Source organism: Notolabrus celidotus, chromosome 9 (genome assembly GCF_009762535.1).
Source record: "Notolabrus celidotus isolate fNotCel1 chromosome 9, fNotCel1.pri, whole genome shotgun sequence".
NCBI classification, from domain to species: domain Eukaryota; kingdom Metazoa; phylum Chordata; class Actinopteri; order Labriformes; family Labridae; genus Notolabrus; species Notolabrus celidotus.
In genome coordinates, this window is record NC_048280.1 from 15,591,004 (window position 1) to 15,614,877 (window position 23,874).

Here is a 23,874-nt window from a genome sequence, read left to right on the forward strand (position 1 = left end):
CCCAAAAAAATTTCTGCACATGTCACTTTAGGGGCTCCGTAGTTTTTGCCACCTAACACCCCCAACAAATATGTTCTGTACAGTTAGACAGTGTGAAGGTAGAATTCATGGAGTTTTTGATGAACTGAGTCCTCTTCTGATTTGTGAAATAGATGTGTTTTTCTTCAATTAAAGGCACCAACCAGAAAAGTGCTAGACTTTAATGTTGAAGAAACTACGAGCAGTTTGTTACAGCTTAAGTTCAGCCTTCGACGAAGCAAGAAGACAGTCATAGTTCAGGATTTTTGGATATATGGGATAAGATTTTTAAGATTTTAAAGGGAACCCATGCCACCCCTAACCACTCATCTGACTACTGTGCGTGGAGAGGGCCATAAAGACATCATTATAGTGATGTAACCATCCCATTGCAACATCCATTTAATAATCAATACAGAACCAGGTAATCAATAGTATTGATTGAGAGGCTTTGGCCCTAATAGCGCTATGATCTCATTGCCAATTAACTAATCAATACCCATTCAACACTGTAGTGATGGAACAGCAGGAAAAAAATCATTTTACAGGTTAATGTTGTACGTGTGTGTGTTCTGAATACACACAAGCTTTCTTGTATCTACATGTTACAAGGAAAAAGCCCATCGACATGGTCGTGTATGAGACCATTATAGACAGAAGACAGTTGTATCAAAGCAGAAGAAGAAAAGGCCTGGGGCAACACGGAACAATCTGCTCCAAAGGTCCCTTCTGAAACCTTCACATCATGCACACACACGCAAACACACACACAAGATGAGGATGTGCCTTTTAACCATTCTCACATGAAAAGAAAAGAGAACGTTCAGGCAGCACCCTGGACATTTCTCACCATTTCTATCTATTTCTGTCTTTAGGCACTAGTGAAGCATCAGTCACAAGCAGAATAACAGAACATGATGGTCTGAGAGAATAGAACATAAATGCCGACATAGCCAACACCTATAGGATTATGGGGGGGGAAATGGTGATCAAAAACACAATCTATATTCTTTTTCCCTTTAAGGATGATAAAAATCAAAGACTGGAGGAAAAAAACTATAGGGAGAGAAAGAAAAAGGCAAAAGGCACATAGATGTGTAGCATTATCTCTTTCTTCTCTACTGCTCACTTCAAAGACAGGATATGAAGAATTTACAGCGGTGAATCTTTAAAGCACTCCTGGGATGTACTCAAATCGATGCTGCAGGCGAGACAGACAGAGCTGGAGCCTCACTATCATCAACTCTTCAGCGGTCTCTATCATGTAGCCGTCAAATGTCAAAATAGAAGCTAATGAATGGCTTTGTAAGTAAAGAAACTCTTATTGTTGCATTGTATTTGTGTTTCACCTTCTCTGACTTTTCCTCTCTGTCTTTCTGCTCAACACTGTGTCTCATAAATGTTGATCTGCTTTTTACTTTGTCTCACACGTTTCCCCTTTTTCATGTCTTCACTGAGACAGCTGAGAGATGGGTAGAAAACTATAGACAATAGGACAAATCTAAAACAGAGCAAAAGGCTGAAGTCTGACATGCCAGAGCCAGTCACAACAGTAAGCGTTTTATTCTTCTGGGTGAGCAGCAGGGCAAATTTCAAACTAAGACAAACTGATACAGGTCTTTTAGTATGTATAGCTGATTGGAAGTGACAGGACAATAAAAACAACATGAAGCTGTACTCACCAGAACAGTGACAACTCGCAGCACCACACCTCTCATGTTATTTTCCAATTTCCTGTCTGTCAGCGTGCCGTTCAAGCCATGAACAGGGTCCCATGTAGCCAACTGTGAAGGACACACAAAAATGCAGAACAGAACAGTTAGAGTTGTAGACAGTGTGTATATATATTATAACTCTTTCCAAGTGATAAACTTTAGATGAGAAAAAGGCAAATACACAAAATCAATGCTGAAAATATTTAGAAACAATAAAAAAACATCACTGTGATTGGAAAAAATACTTATTTAAAGCTCCTATGAGGTAATTTCGAGTTGAATTTGGTACCTCCTCAGGACAAAACGGTAAGATTTATCACTCTAATCTTCTAATCTAATCTTGTCCCGTATATGTGTAAGTGCTGATTAAGACAACAGGAAAAAAGGAAGAAAAAAAGAAAGTCCTGCTTTCGTTTGGGTGTACTTTAAAATGAACCTTTTTAATCACATTTTAATCACATGTTTAAACTACCATTATTTGCCCTTCAAAACAGTTTCAGTCCATAATGTAAAGCAATTCTTACCAGTGTCTTGATTTTGGAAATAAATGCAATGAAAAGTACTTCATACTCTTGACTTTTAGATTTATTATTCAAATATATGCTGCTACACCAGTGCGGTCTGAAACCATGACTTATAGGTAGAAGACCGCTTCAAAGAGCTTATACTGTGATACATATTCATATATGTAAAATAATATAATAAAATAATATATATTTAAACATCCCTGACATCCAAAGATTCCTGGTTAATGTGAAAACATTTGCAATTTTTAGAAGTTCCAGTTTGGTTGCTGTCTCTTTGTCATAAAGGTCCTGTATTGTTCCTTCACGACAGTAAGGTGTATCATAACATGTCAACCTTTATATGTCTCTTAGATCTGACTCTTCCACAGTGTTGACTGACATGCAGTCAGTTGTTACCTCTCCAGCAAGTGCTATAGCTAAATTATTTTATTTAGTTTCTTCCAATCGTCTGTGGCGATACACTACAAAACAGTGCTCTGGCCCCAGTTGGTAAATGGTAAATGGACTTGTACTTACATAGAGCTTTTCTAGTCTTTCTGACCACTCAAAGTGCTTTTACACTACTCGTCACATTCACCCATTCATAATCATTCACTCACTGATGGTAGAGGCTGCTACAGTGAGGGACCACCAGTGTTAGCTAATCTCATTCGTTCACATTCACACACCTCTGAACAGCAGAGGGAGCAATTCGGGGTTCAGTGTCTTGCTCAAGGACACTTCAACATGTGACTGCCGGAGCTGGGATCGAACCACCACCCTCCCAATTGATAGAGGACCGACTCTACCCACTGATATTTTAATACAGTTTGACACAACAGTTACTGTCAATCGAGCTTTCTAGGGGTGATTTTAAACTGAAATGCGCCATTCAAAAGTGTCACTTTCCATCATGGCAGCAACAGGAACAGCAGCTTAACTATGCTGTGCCGACAATGGCAGGTGATGAAAATAAATGAGGGCATTCATTTCAGACCTTTATCATATAGCGATGCTTATAGCCCTAAAAATAAGTATGGAGGATTCATTCCTCTCTCTCGTGGTCTTGTTTGCTTTTGTAGAGCTCATATAGAGACATTAGTATTAATTTCAGTCTCTTTCATTTCCAGCTATAAATTCCTCACCGGAGCTTTAACATAGTCGGAGCAGAAACGAGATGTTCAAGCTCTTAAGTAGTAGTGCTTATGGGAAGAAGCCTGATAATATACTAACTAGCACAACAATGGCAGCATTGGGGTTTCGGTGTGCAGCAAAACAACAACATAAAGAATAAATGGACTGCACTTGAAAAGCACTTTTCTAGTCTTCAGACTACTCAAAGACAATAAAATCATTGATGGTGAGGGCCGTGATATCTCCTACATCTTCTATAGAGCAACATTCCATTGGCTCGAGACACCCTGCAGTGTCCTAATTATCCACTTCTTTAGTGGGGGTCTGGACCCCTGGGGAGTCACAAGACACTGATGTCATCAGTTTTGTCATTTTTTTGGTTGTCATGGCGCATGAGGTGATTACAACAAATAACAGAGCATCAATTGCAGCAGGTTAATTTACGGGAACAAAGGAAATACAACAATAGGCTAATTTCCTGCAGACCAGCTAAATTAAGTACCTGAAGCCTAAACCAGTATGAAAAGCAAACAGACCCAACTGTACACAAGTAAGTAAGTAAAGTTTATTTATATACAGCACCTTCTAGAACAGGCATCATAGAGTGCGTCAGAATAAAACAAGAAAGAGCAAAAAATATGGCTTCAGCAGCTCTCTGATATATGCGGGAGCCTGACCATGTATTGCTCTATACACAGTCACATCAGTTTCAAACTGGATTCTGAACTTAATGGGGAGCCAATGCAAAGACTTGAGGATGGGTATTACATGGGACCTTCTGGCTAAGAGCTCAGCTGCAGCGTTTTGGACCACTTGTAGGCGGTTCAAAGGCGTGTTGCTGAAACAATTGAACATAGAATTACAGTCATCTAAACGAGATGAAACAAAAGTATGAACAATCATCTAAAGCTCAACCCTGGACACAATGGACCTGAGTTTTGCAATACTTCCTAAATGGTGTAATGAGGAGCGAACTAGACATTACATGTCCTATCACTGCAGAAATCTAAACATGAAGGTGACTTGGATTCTGTCTTTTTAAAATTACTATAAGATAATACTGTGTTTTTTGGCTGTTGTGTGTTTTTTTCGTTGTTCCAGTGTCTTTTTTTGGATTGGTCAATTTGTTTTTGAGCATGTCTTATGAGAAGCATTTAACTGCCTTGAAGGTCAGTGGGGGTCAGCATATTTTAGAGGTCGTAGGCCAAAAAGTTTGGGAACCTCTGCTCTTTAGGGTCAATCTGAGCTCCTCTCTGGAGACAGATTTAGATTACCACAGGCAAGGTCTAACATCATGAGAATATTTTACCATTCAGGTCATAAAGTTGCTCAATTCTACAACTCAGTTGGTGAAGCAGTTTCTCTTTGAATATTGATGATTTTACATTCTTAAGGCATTCTGTTGTCACTTGATTTATTCATCAATGTCCATACATCTTGTAGGTGGGTTCATGACTCTTTGTCTTAACAATAAGTTAAAGGTGAAGCTGTAAATGTAAATTTAGGTCTACCATCTGGATACTTTACCCTACAATGTCCAACCTCTGCACTTGTATGTTAATTTTTTCTCTCACATACCATCAAGTATATCCGCGTTTTTTTTTTTGTATCCATATGAATGATTCCTTCATGCAAAATTGCTTTGTAAATCTCATCAATCATCTATGTCTATCCAATTGCATCATGCTTTCAGCCTTTTTTCATCAGATCACATTATTTAAGTCTTAACCCCAGTGCTGCTCTCTGCTTTCAATCAAGTATTGTTTCGTGGCCTCAAAGATCAGACTGGTTTCCTTATAGAGAGTATAGCCATAAGAAAATAATGACCCAATTTAGCTGTCTACTATCCAAAGGCAAACACATATCCACACGCACATTATGATGCACACAAATAGCGAGGCACGGTTTGTGCTTAGAAGGAAACACAAACACAGCAAAGAAGCAGAGGGCATGCTGCAGAGGGAAATATGGGATAATCCATTTTTCTAAAGCCTCAAGTTACTGTTGAATGTGCCATTTCTGATCAATTCCCTTTTGGGACCAATACGCTTAGCTAAAGTCTTTCTTCACGCCCTGCCATTTAGTCAACATTTCACATCATGTTTGAAGTATTGTTGACAGCATAGAAGGCGACAGTTTAGCTCACTCCTCTGATAGAATTACTTTCATAGTAGAGTCTGGAGCAGCTTTTTACTTTTGAAGCCTGTAATCAGTTACTGTTAAACACTAAGATGCCTGTCTGAAGTTGACATAATGGGAATTGTGAGAAAGGAGGAATTTGAGCACAGACATATCCATTTATAACATACAGTATAGATTTGGTATTTAATCTAAGACAACTTAAAGTCTTGGTAGGCTAAAGTACAGCTATGTGACGAATGTAAGATGCAAATTTGCTTTACCATCTTAGTGAAGCAGATTTGACATGACGCAAAGAGGTCTTGTCTTACCCTGAAGGGAATCCATTCCACAATAGCACTGTATATTATCCTGCTTATTACACGACTACTCACTTAATAAATCAATGATTTTGCACTAAATATTGGTTTGGAAATGATTTTATTGATTTAAAAAAGATTGTGCTGTGTTGAAAGATGTCTATTACAGTCACAGTTTAAGCTGTGTCAACAGAAACCCTGCAACCTTTTAAAAATGAGTTTACTTCGGTCTTATTAATCACTCAAACTGAATAATTAGCCATAACAATGTGAAATTTAATAGACTACTTTCTGTGTATCAATATGGTAACAGTTAGTCCTCCAAAGTCTGTGATCAGAGTCGCACTCCTAGCAACAGTCTGTTCTTCCTATCGATAGTCTGTTATTAACAGTTAGTACTGTGACTATGCTGGGACCAATCAGAATCAAGTATCTAACATAGCAGTGCAATAAAAAATGCGCTATATTTGCACTAATACAGATTGGAAATGAATGGAGTGTGAATTGTCTCTGAAAATGTTAATTTCTATGCTTATGTGGTTGTTCCTTAACTCACATTGTGCACCTGTTGTGTTGGACAACCTGAAGTATTCTCATGCATGCTCTGGATTTAATGAGCTATTTTATTTTCCATCTTAAATCTTCCTGACTTTAACTTCAGCCTCAGAATGAAGCACAGCTGAAAGCACCTGTGTAGATTAACAGGGCCTTAAGAAGGAGATGTTCAGAGAAAGCTATGGTTTCCATTTTATTTCCCTGCACAGCCATGGTCCACCCACACCGGTGGCTTCACTTATTGAACCAGGCAACACCTTTTCTCAGGACTGAGTGGGCATGCACAGACTGATTGACTGACATCTCTCTGGTTCTCATTTTAGCTGTGCTGCACCTATTGGGGGTGTGAAATACTATTTTTACCCTGCCATTCTCTCCAGCACAGACTGCAGTGACCTCGAATAATTCCCAGGTTAGTTACACCTACCTTTAATGTGAGCAGAGGCGTAATCAGCGAGGCTCTGAGAAACACCTCTGACAGTGTGGTAGGAGCTTACCTCTCAAAGCACCCTCATTATTGTTATTATGTGTTATTCAAATTATAATGAAAATATAGCTGTGGTTTTTAATAGTGAAAATCACTGAAATGCTTCTTTCCTGTCTGCACTTATGTAACCCACATAGCCACAGTCAAGTAGATTACATTACATCTTATGCTTATTTCAGCCTGGAGGGGGAGATGTGGAGCTAGAATTAGAGTCTGACTCCCCCCCCCCCCCCCCCCCCCCCACACACACACAGACACACACAGACACACACACACACAAACACACACACACACACACACACACACACACACACACACACACACACACCACAAAATCTGTATCCCATATTTCTGTTCTTTTTTTCCATGCAGAAAACGAAAGCATTTGTAGTCTTCTGGTTCTCTTAAGATGAGCCAACAAACCTTCATTTTCCAGCACACAAAAACTAGTGCTGAATTCTCCTCAAGACATTCCAAATGTCAATAAAAGTCCTTGATCATAGTGTGTGTATGTGTGCGTACACTCTTCTTTCTACTCACACAAGCTGCCTGTAACGCTTCCTGCTTTTCTAAGTCTTTCTATGTGCTGTTTGCCAACAGTCGTAACCTGGCAATTATGGGAAACGGGGTGGATGTAAAAGAAAGATGATACAGAGGACATACAAACGAGAGACGGACAGAACACACATGAGAAGGCAAGAGATATCATAAACAGCACCAAGGAAGAGAGAGAGAGCATGAGAGAGAGGGAGAGAGATAGGGATAGCATAAGGACAAATAAGGCTCTCGTACAGTGAGCAGAGATGATCAAAGACATGATAAAGGTGAATTTACAGCGCAGCAGCTGCTCTAAGTCATTGTAAATATGTGAGCGTTTATAATCAATACAACATTAGCAGTGCAGTCAAACGCCGCCGAGGGAGGCCAAGTGGAAGCTTCCACTTTAAATTTATAGTTTAACACACCTGCAGTTAATAAACCCAGCCTGCGATGCATCATACAAACACCTGCAGAGGTGAGGCAGGTAAGCTAAAGAGAGGATAGTATAACTGACTACATGTATGCATAAGAAAATGTGTCATGCAAGTTTCAAATGAAAATGTTTTGCTTGTGTTAAAAAAAGAAAAGACAAAAAAAGTGTATCAAATTTCTGCAAAAATTGCGTAGACCATACACTCAGAGGGCTGACATATTAAATTGCATTACATAACTGAAGCAGTTGCAAATCTGATTGATCTATGACACAAGCTCACCAGGGACTGATGCACACAAAAACAAACATACAGTCTTGTTACTACAATGATTCACAAACACAAGCTAATACAGTCTCATGCTTTAGGCACACACCAGCACATCTTCTGGGACATTTGTGCAGTGGAAACACTACAACACATCTGTGTTGTGCTTGTCTGTTCGTCACTAGAATGCTAAGTGACATACGTAATATGAATGCTAAGACTGCACTCAGGCTATAGGAGTGCTTTTATAAAATCCTAACAGAATTTGAAGCTGAACTGCATCACACATATAACGAGAAGCTTGACAGATGTCAACAACTGACTCTCTTATTCTGCTCCTCCAAAATGCACACACTAGACTTGAAAATAATGGTGCTCCCTGCATCACTCCCTGCAGAATATTTATACGGCTATCATGTGTGCGAAAGGGAAGCATTTTAAAACCCTGCATGATCTTATATATTCTAAAGAAGAAGTATACCAAATGGGAACCGATGTGGTGCAACAACTTGCTGCGTTGCTCTGCAGAGAGAAAACACAAAAGCAGGAGGCTAAATAAGTCTGGATGAGAAAATGTGTGGGGAGACGTGGGTAGCACAGGTTATTTTCAGCAGAACTGGTAGTGAGTTTTTAACTGTCGGTTTTGATATCTGTCAAAAGTAGTATGCCAGCAAGTAAGCCTCAAGGGCTAAAATGTTTAAACCGTTTCTTAGAAACACCATCAGTGTCTGTCTTCTTGTAGACTTCTCATTGGATGATGTGATCCCACATGGTAGGTACTGACGTAATCATCCAGATTTTAAATCCTAAATATTAAACATGTTTGATATCACTCGGGCAGCCCTGATGAGTCAGCAAGGAGTTCGGGAGTTTTAAGACGAAATCTGAAAACCTCAATATGAACCCCTGAGCTGAACATCATTACAGACTCACGGCCCACACCAAATTTCCCTTGTACTGTCAGCAGGGGTAAATCGAAGGAAAGCTCCGATAGTCTGAGTCCTGTCTTAGGAGGGTGCCTTAAAAGAATCAGGATTTGCTTTTTTTTTTTTTTTTTTTTTGAACATCTCCAATAAATCAAACAAACCAAAAAAACATATCGAAAGTGTTTGATACATGTCAGCTTAGTTTGGTTTCAGATAAATAAGTCATGAGATCAGACTTCTTGAGTGGGACCAGGGAGAGTGAGGATAATAAAGTAAGAAACATGCAAACTGAGATGGTGTTGAAAGTGTGTGTTTCCCTATCTGCCTACTGAGTTGTTAACTTGATCTGGCCTTTTGAAAGTGTTGCTTATTTGTGGAAAAACCTTGAGGACAAACTTACAATCCAAAACACAGAATGAAAGCTAACAAACCTGCCAAAACACACGATTCCAGACTTGAAGGGATATTTAGCTGTGAGGCACTGAGCCCCAACCCTTCTATGATGAGCCAGTTTGAGTGTATACAAATATATTTTAAAGATCCTGACCGAATGATAAAATCCAGAGAGTATTTTTGTTTTATTTGTGTTTCCTGCACTTGAAGACAAGAAATGCATTCTGCTGTCATCTCCCCTTCAGCAAGGCATTTAATATTAAATCTTCTAGGTATAGACAGCGTTAACAAAATAAGAGACTTCTCCAAAAACTGTTGGTCTCTAAAGCATTTTGCCCCAGCTCCAAGATCTGTTTTAGCTTTTGTTGAGTTGCCAAATCCTTTTACTGCAATGTTCACATTTAAGACTGCACTTTGAGACCATAACAAAAGAAGACTGCAATGGCCTGTCGATGGCAGTTGGTGCCACATTTCCTGCAGTGTTCAAACACAGGTCAATAAATTGAAGAGAAACACATCAATCAACATTGTCAAGTGCTATAGTTATCACAGAGGCTTTCAATCAGGGAGAGACTGGCCCAGTTTGCAACTGAGTCAAAAACAAATGTGAGTTTTTTCACTCAAAGAGACAATCACACACATACTCCTCAGATATATCATGCATTAACAGCATACTATATTCCACTCTCCCATCCTCTCTTGCCCAATACACAACTTGGAATCAACTAAGTTTCAAATGAACTCTATCTTGAGAGGTAGGAATGAAGTTCAAATTAAGAGACAACTGGAGATATCGGTTGAGAGAGACCAATGAATAGTAAAAAAGTCACCAGGGCTTCAGGATCGAATTTCAGCTAATGTGTAAACCAACTGCTTGGACTATAAACATATGGAAACCAGAATTCTTACACTAACAAAAATCTTGTTTTCCACTATAGAACCATATGTATTTATATTTTAACAAAGACTTTACTTAGGGAAAAAAGTGTCTACATCTGTAAATTTACGAGATTGACAAGGGCATATCTTTGTTCAGTTTTTCAGGAACATACTCGCACACTCTCCTGTCAGTCTCAAGCAGATGCCTTGAAGACCATGGTACAATTTTCTCTTGTTGTTTGCATTTTTAAGAAGGCCTTTTTGGGCTTGCCATCTCTGGACATTACACTCTAAGATGTCATATATGTAACTGCTTGACAGTTGTTTAATAATGACCCTGCTGTATTGACAACTATAACTTGGTCCAATCTGAGCCATCCTGTTCCAGACGATCACGGTGTCTTTCCATCTTTCATTCCCCTAGTACAGTGGTTGTGACTAACAGCTGGCCTCAGTCTCAAGGGGAATACTCACTTTATAGAGTGGCGTCGGCTATTGTTGGGAATGAACATTGGCATTTAAGTCAGCCCCGGATATAAGATCACACTTTCCCAAATGTAATTCAATAAAAACAAAAATGCCCAAATGTGAGTCAGTACAGTGATATTATTGATAAGAATAATGGCCTAAAGATCCTGTACTTTAAATAGAGACACCTGGTGTCACCAGCACTGTTACCTCACTGAATATTCCTTTTTTTCTGTTTTGCTTAACTACCTCCCTAACACCCATAGAAAAAAGTTTTTGTTTCCGTCCCCTACAGACCACTGTAGGTTGTATAAAGACCTCTCTACGTGGTTTTGTTTTGAATCACTAGATGTTTGTAACCCTTTAATTCTCTCTGTCACAATTTCATCCAGTGAGGTTCCATTTCCAATCCAAGAGCAACTTAAATGCATGAGTGGATAAGGAAGAAGAAAAGGCAGGAAGAGACACAGAGAGTGGACATTAAGTGGAGATATAATAAATTAAAGAACCTCCCGGCAATATTACTACAAAATTGGTTGTGCTGCATAATCTGAAAATCAGTATTTCTGCTTTATATTTGTATTGTTGGGACTATTCTATAACAGAGGAGTGTAAAGGCCACTCGTGTGTGTGCGTGTGTGTGTGTGTGTGTGTGTGTGTGTGTGTGCATGCACTACTGCCACTGCTTATCTCCACAGCCCCAGATAAGGGCTCATTTCCCCCGACAATATGAAATAAATGTGTATATGTGAGGGCAAGTGTGTGTGTGTGTGTGTGTGTGTGTGTGTGTGTGTGTGTGTGTGTGTGTGTGCGCACATGCGTGCGTGCGTGCGTGCGTACGTGTGTGCGTGGGTGCGTGCGTGCGTGCGTGCGTGCTGCACGCTTGCATGTTAAGAAAATGACCCCCTATGCTTAAAACGCAATGACACAGGATTAAAAACACTATCAGTAGCATCCCACAATGTTTTTCTTCTGATTGGTGTTTGAACCGTAACCAAAGGTCATTTTCTGTTACTATATGCTATACAATACTGTTTCTTGAATCTTGAGTCTTGAATTCCTTGAGCACTCTCCTATTTCCCTCTCCTTACTGTCCTCTGTTGCCTCTCTGACTAGTCTTTCTGTATTTTTTTGGCCCATGTGCCTATAGATAGGTGCAGAACTGTAAGCAAGCGTCTAAAATCTTTTCATTTTTGTCTTTCAATATTTAAAGCAATATTGGCATGGTTGGACACCTTATGTGCTAGCCAATGACCTCAGTTGTGTGTAATTTAGGGATGACCATATTTTCAAACCTCCAAATAGGGATATATTTTAACTGTTAACCAGCATGAGCTCATGGTACAATTGTATTTTTCATTATTGAACCTTTCAAACACCATTGAAAGAGCTTCAGCACAGAAAATATGGGAGCTAGCCTACCTGAATGCAGCAGGTTCTGTCAGGATGATAAGCTTGGGCTAGCTAGGCAACAGCCAGAGGCCAAGATTGCTTGACTCATGCCCAGACAAATCAGAATGGAACTTGGACTCACTCTAAAGCCAGCCAGTTAGCACTGAAGGACAGTTTTGAATACTGCACTCATTAAGTCATATGGCACAACGCTAAGCAGAATGAATTTTATCATATGATAAAAACTAAGTGATTAAAACATTAGTTTTATTTAGAACAATTCAGTAAATAAATACAGTCTCAATTTTAATATGACACTATAAAAATACTTGTATAAAAGGTCTTCATTCTACCTAAAACTGAGTTAGCCAGCTAGCAATGGGTAACTAGCAAGTTACGCTAATGCCTTATTTTTAAAGTTTATTCAAAAGAAGAGTTTAATTCAAAGTGGCTCTTACATTAAGTTTAGATATCAAACAACACTGTAGTCTGCAGCTATGACAAGTAAATCAAGTAGGCTAACTAAAGCTAGCTAAAGACACACCAATAAACAGGGTACAGCTGTGAACACTCACTCCACTTTGGCAATGACTGGCTAACATACACTCTGCCTAAGCTGAAAGCAACAACTACGGTGTGAGTAGAAAATTGGTGTGTTGTTCAAATTATTTTTAAAAAGCTGACCATTTTTTCCAAGTGACCCGTGAGGTGTATTATGCTACTGATGTGTTGAACTACTGACCCCTTTTAGCTAATGACAGATTAAACAAGACAAAGACTCCGTTTGAGCCGAGTCTTCTTGGTTTAAGTTTCGTATAAAAGAGTAAAACTTTTTTTTTTTCTAAACATGATGCTCCTAAACATCCTCCTCCCTAAAACAGTCAGTGTGGAACAATAGTATGAATTTAAAAAAACACAAAGAGGAAGACTCAACTGTTTTCTATGCTAGCTTAGATTTTAACTCAATCAATAACAACTTCCATACTTTTAAAATGTCTAGCTGGCATCTATCTAACTTGAACTACTGCAATGTAATGTCTCTGTTGAGATAACTTGGTTACCCTGATACTGATTTTCTGTGTCTAAATTGGATATTAATATACTTCAACTGCTCAGATACATTGAAGGCTTTCAAAAGATTCATAAGGATAAAGAATACCATATCCAGCAGAAAATGAAAAGCTTTCCCAAGCAGTTCTAGCACAGTTCTGTAAGACAAACAACTCTCCCACAGCTGGAATTCAATGAATATTAATGTCTGTAAAGACATCAAGAAATACATTTGGGTATTTGGTTGTTATTACTATCATCATTCTTGTTCCCTTTTCTAGTCATTAGAATCATCACCACTAATGCGATGATGGCTATATAGTGAAAAACAAAATAACACGTAGCACTAGTAAATTGTACATTCAATGTTTTATGTGGTTCTCTGTGGAAATCAATGCTGCATCTGTAAGAAATTCAATGAAAAAAATGGATATAAATAAGTGTTGATTTATTCATATCACTCTCACCAGCAGCAGATGTTGTCATTTTGAAGAAGTGGTAAGTGAGATTTGGTAACTCCCACAGCAGGGCATTTCGTTTTTTCATCACAGCTTGACGTCAATTCCCACTATGGTTTCCTCCAGTCATTTACTTTCAGTTACTTATTTATCTATTTTTATCAGGGTTATTTTATTGTTTGGAGGGGGTGGGAGTTCTTTTTCTCTCCTTTTCAACTTCAGGGACTGCGGATGGTTAGGACTGGTAGGACATATTGTTTACCTTGGGGAAATTCTTTGCCCACCTTCCCACAACCACCGTTACACACAGCTGCAAGTTACCAAACACATACACACATATATTTCTTGAGCAATTCAATGGATGTGTGACCACACACATTTTAAAGTAATTGGATCATCGACCAGTGCTGTGTGAGAGCCAGAGGAGTCATTTAATGTTACAACAAACCTTTTCACTGCACACTTTCCCTTTCAACTCACCAAACCATCCTACACACACCTAAATGTGCACAAGGTACGTACACCATCAAATGGTAAGTGCATCCTTTTGTTCAAATGGCATCTAATAATCACTGAGGATTGTTTTGAGGCTTCCTGCTTCTCTCACTTACCTCCCTGTTGCAAACACATCAGAGTACACTCTGAAATTGTCTGTGGCTTTTTGTGTGATTGTTACATACATGACTCGTAGCGGTTTGAAAACACAATCAATGACTGGTGACATTTTGAAGTGATGGAGTGAGGAAAAGTGTAAATAACTGATAGAAATTAGCAGCTGTGACAAAATCAGAATGCACTAAAAGTTGTGGCAAGTTTAACTATCTTAAAAGTATGTATGAGTGTTGTCAAAAATCCGTCCTACGCTGCCTTGAAATTGCTGCCGGTAGACAAAAAAAGCATCTCTCCATGAAATTGGACTTGGGCAATTGCTGCATTAGCCGCCGCATTTCCTCTCGCCCCACGTCATCGGCTCCACCAGTCGAGGGGGAGATTTGATTTTGGGCTTCCTAATGCAGCGCAATATTGAACCGCTTGTGTAGAATGCTCTTATCTCCTTGTGGTTTTTATCTGCTTACTCTTCAGCAACAGCTAGGAAGATAAAATATGATTTTTTACCCCTCTGTTCAGGAACGATCTGTTTTCTCTGCGCTAACCTTGTTTCATCTGCCAAACGCTGGTGTGCTGCTTCCAGCCTCTGTTGCTCTGTAACACTCCTTCTGCCGTCTCTGCCAAACACTCATATGTCTGCCATTGCAGCAAAGAGACAGTAGCCAGGCACGAACACAGACAAGCTGCTGAGCAGTTTCACTTCTCCTGTCTCCCACTCGCTCCTTCAGCGCCCCCCCCCCCCCCCACCCCCACCCCTTTTTTCTCCCCTGCTGATGAGTAACATGTGTGTCAGTGCAATCTCTAAACAGCTTGCACACCAAGCCTTCCTTCTGTCCTCTTCCCCTCTCTTCCTTTCCTTCAATCTCTCTTCCAATTCTTTTCAGCACACAACATTTCTCTCTCTCTCTCTCTGTGTTTGTGCTCTGTCTCTCTCTCTGTCTCCATCATCTAACTAAGAGGGGACAGCTTGTTGCAGCAAGCAGTCCAGGCTGCACTAATATCAGTGCTCTGCACCACCGACTGCCTAAGCTCCACTTTATAGTCTGTGTGCTCATCCACCCTGCTTCTTTAGAGAAAAGTAGTTCCCTACATAGTGTAAAAGTATTGCATTATGCTGTGCAGTGAAAATAATTGCAACTCTGTTCATTTAATTTTTGCCCTTTTGACTTTCCTATTTTATTGCTTTTGTTCTGGTATAATGCAATTATACATTATAGAAATGTGCACCTCCTTAAAGCCGTTTCACTTTGATAATAAAAATACTACCTGGAAAGCAATTATATTTGAAAAAGCCACTTAGGCAAAGCCCAACAGTCTAATTCTCTTATAGAATTGGATTTGGGAGAAAACAATTATAACAGCGAAGGAAATATTGCTGGCAAATTATGAATAATCTTTGTAATATGTAAACTAATAATGTCAAAGGAAATATGGTCAATTAGAAAAGGTTTTTGTTTTTCTCTTTACCGCACTGGGGAAATATTGATTTAGTAATTAAAAAAAAAAATTTAAACTCAAGGGAACAGCATGGTAAGACTCAGTCCCTCCATCCATCGCAAAAAACCCACACACTAACTGTTAAGGCCAGTCAAATATTTTAAGGGTGGAATTGTTAAAAACATATGATTAGTGTTAAGAGCCCTCTGTCACCTCACACAGCATGATACTAATATTTTATGACACCGTTGTGGTGCAATATGTCATGTCAGGCTATCTGCTTATTTCACAAAATTACAGGAGACTGGCGTCATTCTTTTGCATTCACAGCAGACAGCGTCTTTCTCTAACTGAGAGAGAATAAATACACTCAAGGACTCTGAGAAGATGGGTATAAAAGATGCGCCTTAAGTAAATGACAGCCAGAAAGTACATGTCCACATAAGGCTGAGGGTAATAATATCGATGATCAGAAACAACATTTTATAGAGTAATACAGAATGAGATGGCTTTTATATCTAAACTTTAGAACTACATTTTATAACCAAAATCTAAAAAAAGAAAATATTTGACCAGATTAATCTGTGTCTCATAAGATCCACTCAAGACAAGACAAGAGATGATTGAACACAACTTTTTCTACATGTATTTAAGTCCTTAGGAGTTATTACCTTCAGAGAAATACCTGCCATCCAATCACTTCACTGCCTTAGAATGAGCTACAAGGTGAAGTCAAATGGAATAAATAATAGATTAAGTTTTATCTTATAGGTCCTTATTTGGAACAGTTGCTGTATTCTGCAACTAAAATTGGATAAGCATGTATGGAGAAGTTATTGGCCTGATGGACTGTATATTATGAGTCTTCACTTTTTTCCCAATATTTTCAAAGATAAGAAACATTATATATTGAAGTTTAGTTTTATCAGAAGATATCTTTATTTTAAAAAGTGAATATACTTTTAATTCGTAGTTCACTCAACTTTTGCCAGCCTGTAGATTATACACATTCTTTGCTATGTATGTTTTATTATAAAAATAGGTCAGGCAGTATTAGAAAGAGCCTTGCGATTCTCTCCCTCCCTCCTGTATATTTGAGTGAACAACTATTGAAAGACAGTATTTGAATAAAACGAAGGACAAGTCTTATCAAAACAGTTCATTGATACATTAGTCATTTCTTCATGTTTAATGATGAACCATCAGATTAGATGGTTTCCTTGATTCTGACTCCTTTTCACTGTTAAAGTTGGACTTCCAAGTACACACTGTCCTCTTTGACTGTAAATGAAATGTGCCTACAAAGCACTCAGAGAGATTAGCAGACTGAATTTTTTATTTTTTAGTCCCTTTAAAACAAAAATGTATGGTATTAACTAATGAGCTGTGATTCAAAGATCTTACCACTACCTTCAATCTTATGCTAAAGTAAGAGCAGTTGAGGGTAAAAAGACAAATATTGAACAAAAGTCACTTTGATTCAAAAATCTAATCTCTTCCCAGGGCACACAGATTGATGTTTTAACCCAACTACAGATATCTTGGTGTTTTAATCAATGATACTATCTCCTTTACTCCTCATATTTAGCAGCAGGTAAAATGCTTAAAACTGAAACTGGGTTTTATATTTAAGAATCAAATCCTGCCTTTCTGCTAGTCCAAAAAAAAGACTGGTTGCTGCCACTATTGTGTCTGAACATGGCGACTATGACTATGGTGATGTCATTTACATGCATGCCTCGTCTCAAAGCTTGTATTTCCAACACTGTGTATCATGGAGCACTGAGGTTCATCGCCGATCTTGAAACCCTCACTCATCACTGTATGTTGTATGAGCCTGTCGATTTGTCCTCCTTGTCCACACGTGGACTAAAACCCTGACGCATTCTTCTTTAGAAGTCTATTTCAGCTTACCTTTTAACCTACTTTAGTCAGAAGAGTACAGGAACTTATATTCTTCAGTCCCAGGAACTTTTCTTACTGTCTTTTCCAAATGTCAGAACTGAACTGGGGAAAAGGCACTGAAGTTTAATGCTCCTTTTACACAGAGCAAATTGCAAACAACATCAATGAAATGCTCTCATTTGGTGATTTTAATCAACTTAGAGGATCTTAATCAACTTAGAGGAAGACACATCTGGCTGTAGATGTTTTTCCAGATAAACTTATGACTGTGATATATTTTCACAAATATATGCCTTTTTCTTTATTACTTCAGAGTGTCTGTGTGTGTGTAAATTACTTTCGATAAGTGTCACTTTATTGGTGAAATACTATGTGGTTAAAGGTTTAAATCATGCCCCCCTGAATAACTTAGTGGCCTGTCTGTCTCTCTGGTGTGGAGTGGTGAGCGCGTTATGAGAACATAGAAGCAAAAAGGCTTAGCCCAAAAAAACAAAAAACAAACAAATCAAAGAGAGAGAAAGTAGAAAAAAACAATAAAATAGAACAGAGGGAGAGCTGTGTGTATTGACAGTATGGTCTGTTTGGGACCTGAAGTAATAAACTGAACATTAGGTTCTGCCAGATCACTCATACATTTTCAATCTGTCTTACACACATATAAACATACACACACACTCCAACACACACATACATAAACACTCACGCATACTCACACACAGTAGTCTATACAAACTGATCATTACAATAGTAACAACAGCGAACTCTGTTCTGATTTCCCAGATGAGCATCAAGCTGTTTTATTGCTTGCTTGAATTGTTGTAGAAATGTGTGTCTGTGTGTGTATGTGTGGTGTGTGTGTTTTATAGGGAGGGTTAGATGCTGTTTATATGCATGTATATGCAATGCAAACTTTATGCTCTAACATTCCATTAATGTCAAACTTTGAATTAGTAATAATAACTAAATAATTAAACAGCATTATCTTTTCATTATTGCCTGTGTGCTTTTATTGAATAAAAAGGCAGAGTGTTTTATTAATACTGCCTCCATGGCATTCACAGATATGGTGAGTTCTGGTTAGAAATGAGAACATGTTTGTTTGTTTTATACAAATGTAATAGTTTTTCAAGGGTATTTCATCAGGAAGAAATGCAATTTCCATAAATGATAATTTTGTTTTTAAAACAGCGTGTTTATCTCCGTGAAAGTTTAATGCTTCTTTCTGTTTTGTTATTTCATGGATGGAGGCGAGAAAACGATGGGGAGAAACACATAAACTGGGGAGCAGACAGAGAAAGTAAAAACAAACTTTGTGATAAAAGGAGCTTGTGCAAAGTCCTTTATAACAAAGTAATATCATTGTTTTCACCTTCAGAAAATACAAGGGAACTTTTGAGCGCTGGTCTAGCTCAGTGGTTAGATCGCAGACCCTATGTACAGAGCCTACAGTCCTTGAAGAGGTTTCCCAAGGGTCGATCCTCACTCTCAGCCCTTTGCTGTATGCCATTCCCCCCCCTCTCTCTCTCTACCCTGTTTCCTACGAAAGTTTGACCTGGGGTTACCAGAAAGTTCTTTTTTAAAGTTTAAACATTAAAAAAAAAATTCTTTCATCTATTTTCATCAATTCAGCCAGGAAGGCATGATTCAATAACAGGTACTCCAGACTCTGTCTCACCCTCGTGAAAACATCATTTCCACCCTTCTCTAGTGTGGTACTTTTTATATAATATGTATACTTGTGGCTTTGTGAGTGCTCTTTTGCTCCTGATTATATCTGTTTAGCAAGGCTTCAAACATAACAAGCTGGAGGAGCGGACAGGCAGAGATTGCACGTGGCGGAAACCATTATGTACTCAGCCCCACTACACAAAGGCGCAAAGGCATACACACACATGCCAACATACAAAATACATGTAGACATGAAGAGGTAAATCCATAGGGACTGTTAAGTGAAGTTAAAGGCAGCAGGAATAAGTTAAAGTCCGTAAATACCACTGGGTCATTAATAATGCATGCACATACGTGTGCAGTTATGAATAATACATGCTCACAGATATCATACTGAAATGGCTTCTAAGATGTACCATGGAGTTGTGGTTTTATCCATCAAAGAGATAACATGTACTACAGTCATGGCCAAAAGTTTTGAGAATGACACAAATATTACATTTTCACAAAGTCTGCTGCTTCAGGGTTTTTAGGTGTTTTTGTCAGATGTTTCTATGGTATAATGAAATACAATTAGAAGCATTTCATAAGTATCAAAAGCTTTTATTGAGAATTACACAGAATTCATGCAATAAGTCAATATTTGCAGTGTTGACCCTTCTTTTTCAAGACCTCTGCAATTCTCCCTGGCATGCTGTCAATCAATTTCTGGACCAAATCCTGACTGATGGCAGTCCATTCTTGCATAATCAATGCTTGGAGTTTGTCAGAATTTGTGGGTTTTTGATTGTCCAACCACCTCTTGAGGATTGACCACAAGTTCTCAATGGGATTAAGATCTGGGGAGTTTCCTGGCCAAGGGCCCAAAATCTTAATGTTTTGTTTCCCGAGCCATTTTGTTATGACTTTTGCTTTATGGCAAGGTGCTCCATCATGCTGGAAAGGCATTCTTCATCACCAAACTGCCCTTGGATGGTTGGGAGAAGTTGCTCTCGGAGGACGTTCTGGTACCATTCTTTATTCATGGCTGTGTTTTTAGGCAAGATTGTGAGAGAGCCCACTCCCTTGACCGAAAAGCAACCCCACACATAAATGGTCTCAGGATGCTTCACTGTTGGCAAGAGACAGGACTGATGGTAGCGCTCACCTCGTCTTCTCCGAACAAGCCTTCCTCCAGATGCCCCAAACAATCGGAAAGGGGATTCATCAGAGAAAATGACTTTACCCCAGTCCTCAGCAGTCCAGTCCCTGTACCTTCTGCAGAATATCAGTCTGTCCCTGATGTTTTTACTGGAGAGAAGTGGCTTCTTTGCTGCCCTCCTTGACACCAGGCCTTCCTCCAAAAGTCTTCGCCTCATTGTGCGTGCAGATGCACTCACACCTGCCTGCTGCCATTCCTGAGCAAGCTCTGCACTGGTGGTGGCCTGATCCCGCAGCTGTAACACCTTCAGGAGACGGTCCTGGCGCTTGCTGGACTTTCTTGGGCGCCCTGGAGCCTGTTTGGCAACAATTGAACCTCTCTCCCTGAAGTTCTTGATAATTCGATAGACGGTTGAATGAGGTGCAATCTTACTCGCTGCTATAAACTTCCCTGTTAAGCCCTTTTTGTGCAATGCAATGATGGCTGCACGTGTTTCCTTGCAGGTAACCATGGCTAACAGATGAGGAACAATGGTGTCATGCACCATCTTCCTTTTAAAGTGTCCAGTCACTCAATCATGACAGATTGATCACCAGCCTTGTCCTCATCAACACCCACACCTGTGTTAATGTGTGTGACACCTGTGTGTCATTGAAATTATGTTAGCTGGTCCTTTTGTTGCAGGGCTGAAATGCAGTGGAAATGTGTTTTTGGTGATAAAGTTCATTTTCAAGGCAAAGAGGGACTTTGCAATTAATTTCGGTTGAGCTGATCACTCCTCATAACATTCTGGAGTATATGCAAATTGCCATTATAAAAACTGAAGCAGCAGACTTTGTGAAAATTAATAGTTGTGTCATTCTCAAAACTTTTGGCCATGACTGTACATGCTTTACTTTTGTCTCTCTTTTCTAAAGCATATAAGTAGCAGGGTATACAAATTCAGACGACCAATCTAACATGAACAGGCTTTTATTCAGATTTACTTTAATCTTCAGTAACATTAGAGCATCTAATTGGATCACCACTAAAAGTTTATGAATCTCTTTCTTAGAAAGTTGAGAGACATAATCCTTCCCCATAAAGCTCATCAGCAAACCTGGAGGTAAACTGATTTCTGTTTTAACAGTGAAACTTCAATGTACAACTTCACTGCGTTAATGCTTTTTTTTAGAATAAGTTCTGACGTAGAATAAAAAAAAGCTTCAAAAAGCATGTTTTAGCATGGGGAATTAATAGAAAACAAAGATTAAAAACAACAAAATCTCCACTACTGTTTAGAACTGCTGTGTGAGGACTTTCAGTTAGTGTTGATTTTGGCACCCAGTGTAGAAAAAGCAGTTTGTCTAATCACCTGGCAATCTGAATAAAGTTTAATAAGAAAAAAGCTCATCTCACTATTCTTTAACATTTGAATATATCACACATTCAGACTCTTTGCTGGTGACAATGTAAAAATAAAAGGCTGTTACAGCAGCGTTCTTTTATTCATGCCACCTGGTCCCTACCCCGTGGAAGTGGTTTCAGGCATTCATGATCCCTCTAAAGCAATAGCATATAATCTTGTGGAAAGTCTTGTTAACTTTGGGTGGTCATACAGAACCATTAGTATCATTCTAAGTATGTTTAATATCCAGGAACAAACTCATCACAGAAGCTTTAAGTCAGACAAAACCATTTAACTGCTGAAACATTCTGTAAGACATTCTTGCATATGACATACGGTCAAGCTAACACAATAAGATGTTCTTATTCCGCACAGATACAATTTTGGAACAATACCAAGGAACAATATAAAATGTTGGATTAATGTGCAAATGACAAATACTTTAATAAACCAATGATAGAACAGCAGTCAGTTTTCAGATGTAATCCAAACAGCTTTCAAAGAAGTGCTGTTACTCTAGAAAGCAACATGAACAACCTTGTTTATTTTCTACTATCACATTTTTTGTCATTGTTATAAATAATCCCCATGCTGTACATTTTATCACTTATGTTATCATTATCACTTATGTTCAAATTCAAGCCAATATTGTGTGACTATGCCTCAGTCACAATAGTACTCTTACACCATAGACTGTATACAAAAAAAGGGCATTGTCTGAGTCATGTCACCCATTAATTTCTGAAGAAGCATTATGAAGCATGGAGGTCACCATATTGGAAATGTTGACTCCAAATAACTGCTGCTAAATTTAGAAAATGGCAAAGTGGAACGAAGGCCAAAGACTTGTTGTCTGGCAAACAGCTAAAACGCTGCCACCTGTCAGTCAGATCAGCCATGGTGATATACCAGGGCTTCAAACCATTGTTGACTTAATCAATATTACATCAAATGTACAAGCTTATTTTTTTACTTGGTGCTGGAAGGGTCTCACCACAACCATTTATTATTGAAGGAAACTGATTCAGGCAAAAGGCTGTGTAGGGAAATAAAATAAAACAAGACAGTGCTTCACAGGTTCTGTTCATTAAAACAACTAATGGGGTCAGTTATCCCCCAAAAAATAAACTAGGTACAGTGATCAAAACCAATTTTTGATCAATGTTGTGATCACCTTTAAGTCTACTGTAATAATGGGCATTTTTATATGAGCTCCAATGAGGATTGTTTTGCTTTTGGAGCCAGCATTAAGTGGACGCTTAAGGGAGCATCAGTTTTATTGCATTTTCCACAGGTGCTTCTTAAACACTGGAGATTGCCTGTTGCTTACAGCATCCAGTTGGAGTGGATTTGTTGCCAGTAGGACTCAATATCACCATTATCGAGTCCTGCATTCACTGCAACTCTTTTTCAACTTTTGAGTTCACGTTTGACTTTCCAGTTGAATCTTTATTTTTTATTTGAAGGCAGCAGAAAATTACGCCTAAAAAGTTGTTTCACACAAAGTCAGAAGCACTCAGATAGTGAGCAAGCATGTCAGTCAGTCTGACAGCCAGTGCACTGGACATCAAGTCAGATAGCCAGTAAGCTGGTCACTCAGTCAGTCACTAAGTGTGACTCAGTTGTTTAAACCTTGACAAGTCTAGTAGACAGCTGACTGCTGGACGTCATGCACTGTACCTCTGAAGAAATGGACACTGACATCTTCAGTCTGTGTGTGTGTGTGTGTGTGTGTGTGCGTGTGTGCGTGTGTGCTTGTGCGTGTACGTGTGCGCGTGTGCGTGTGTGTGTGTGTTGCACTAGTGGGCAGTGAGGGTCTGTTTTGCAGCCATTCCAGTGGTAGAATACACTTGGCACTCTTCAGTTCTCAGCTGTCCAACTCTTTCTCTGTCTTACACACATACATACACACACACACACACTGAGTTCTGTCACCCGTCACTCTGATTCCTGCTGCTCTCCGAGGGCCTGTCTCTAAGCTAGCTTGTCCAAAAGCAGTCGTTTTGTTGCATTAACACCTCTCTTGACCTCCTCCGTGAACTGACACTTGTCTAGCCGGAAAAGACAACA

General features: G+C 39.0%; 1 protein-coding gene across 1 annotated transcript in view; it reads right to left on the reverse strand.

Moving 5' to 3' along the window:
* The window catches only part of grid2 (glutamate receptor, ionotropic, delta 2), a 631,726-nt gene that overhangs the window by 132,081 nt on the left and 475,771 nt on the right, over nucleotides 1-23,874 (reverse strand). The window contains 1 exon segment of the mRNA XM_034691895.1: nucleotides 1,701-1,802. Coding sequence (XP_034547786.1) covers nucleotides 1,701-1,802 — 102 coding nt within the window.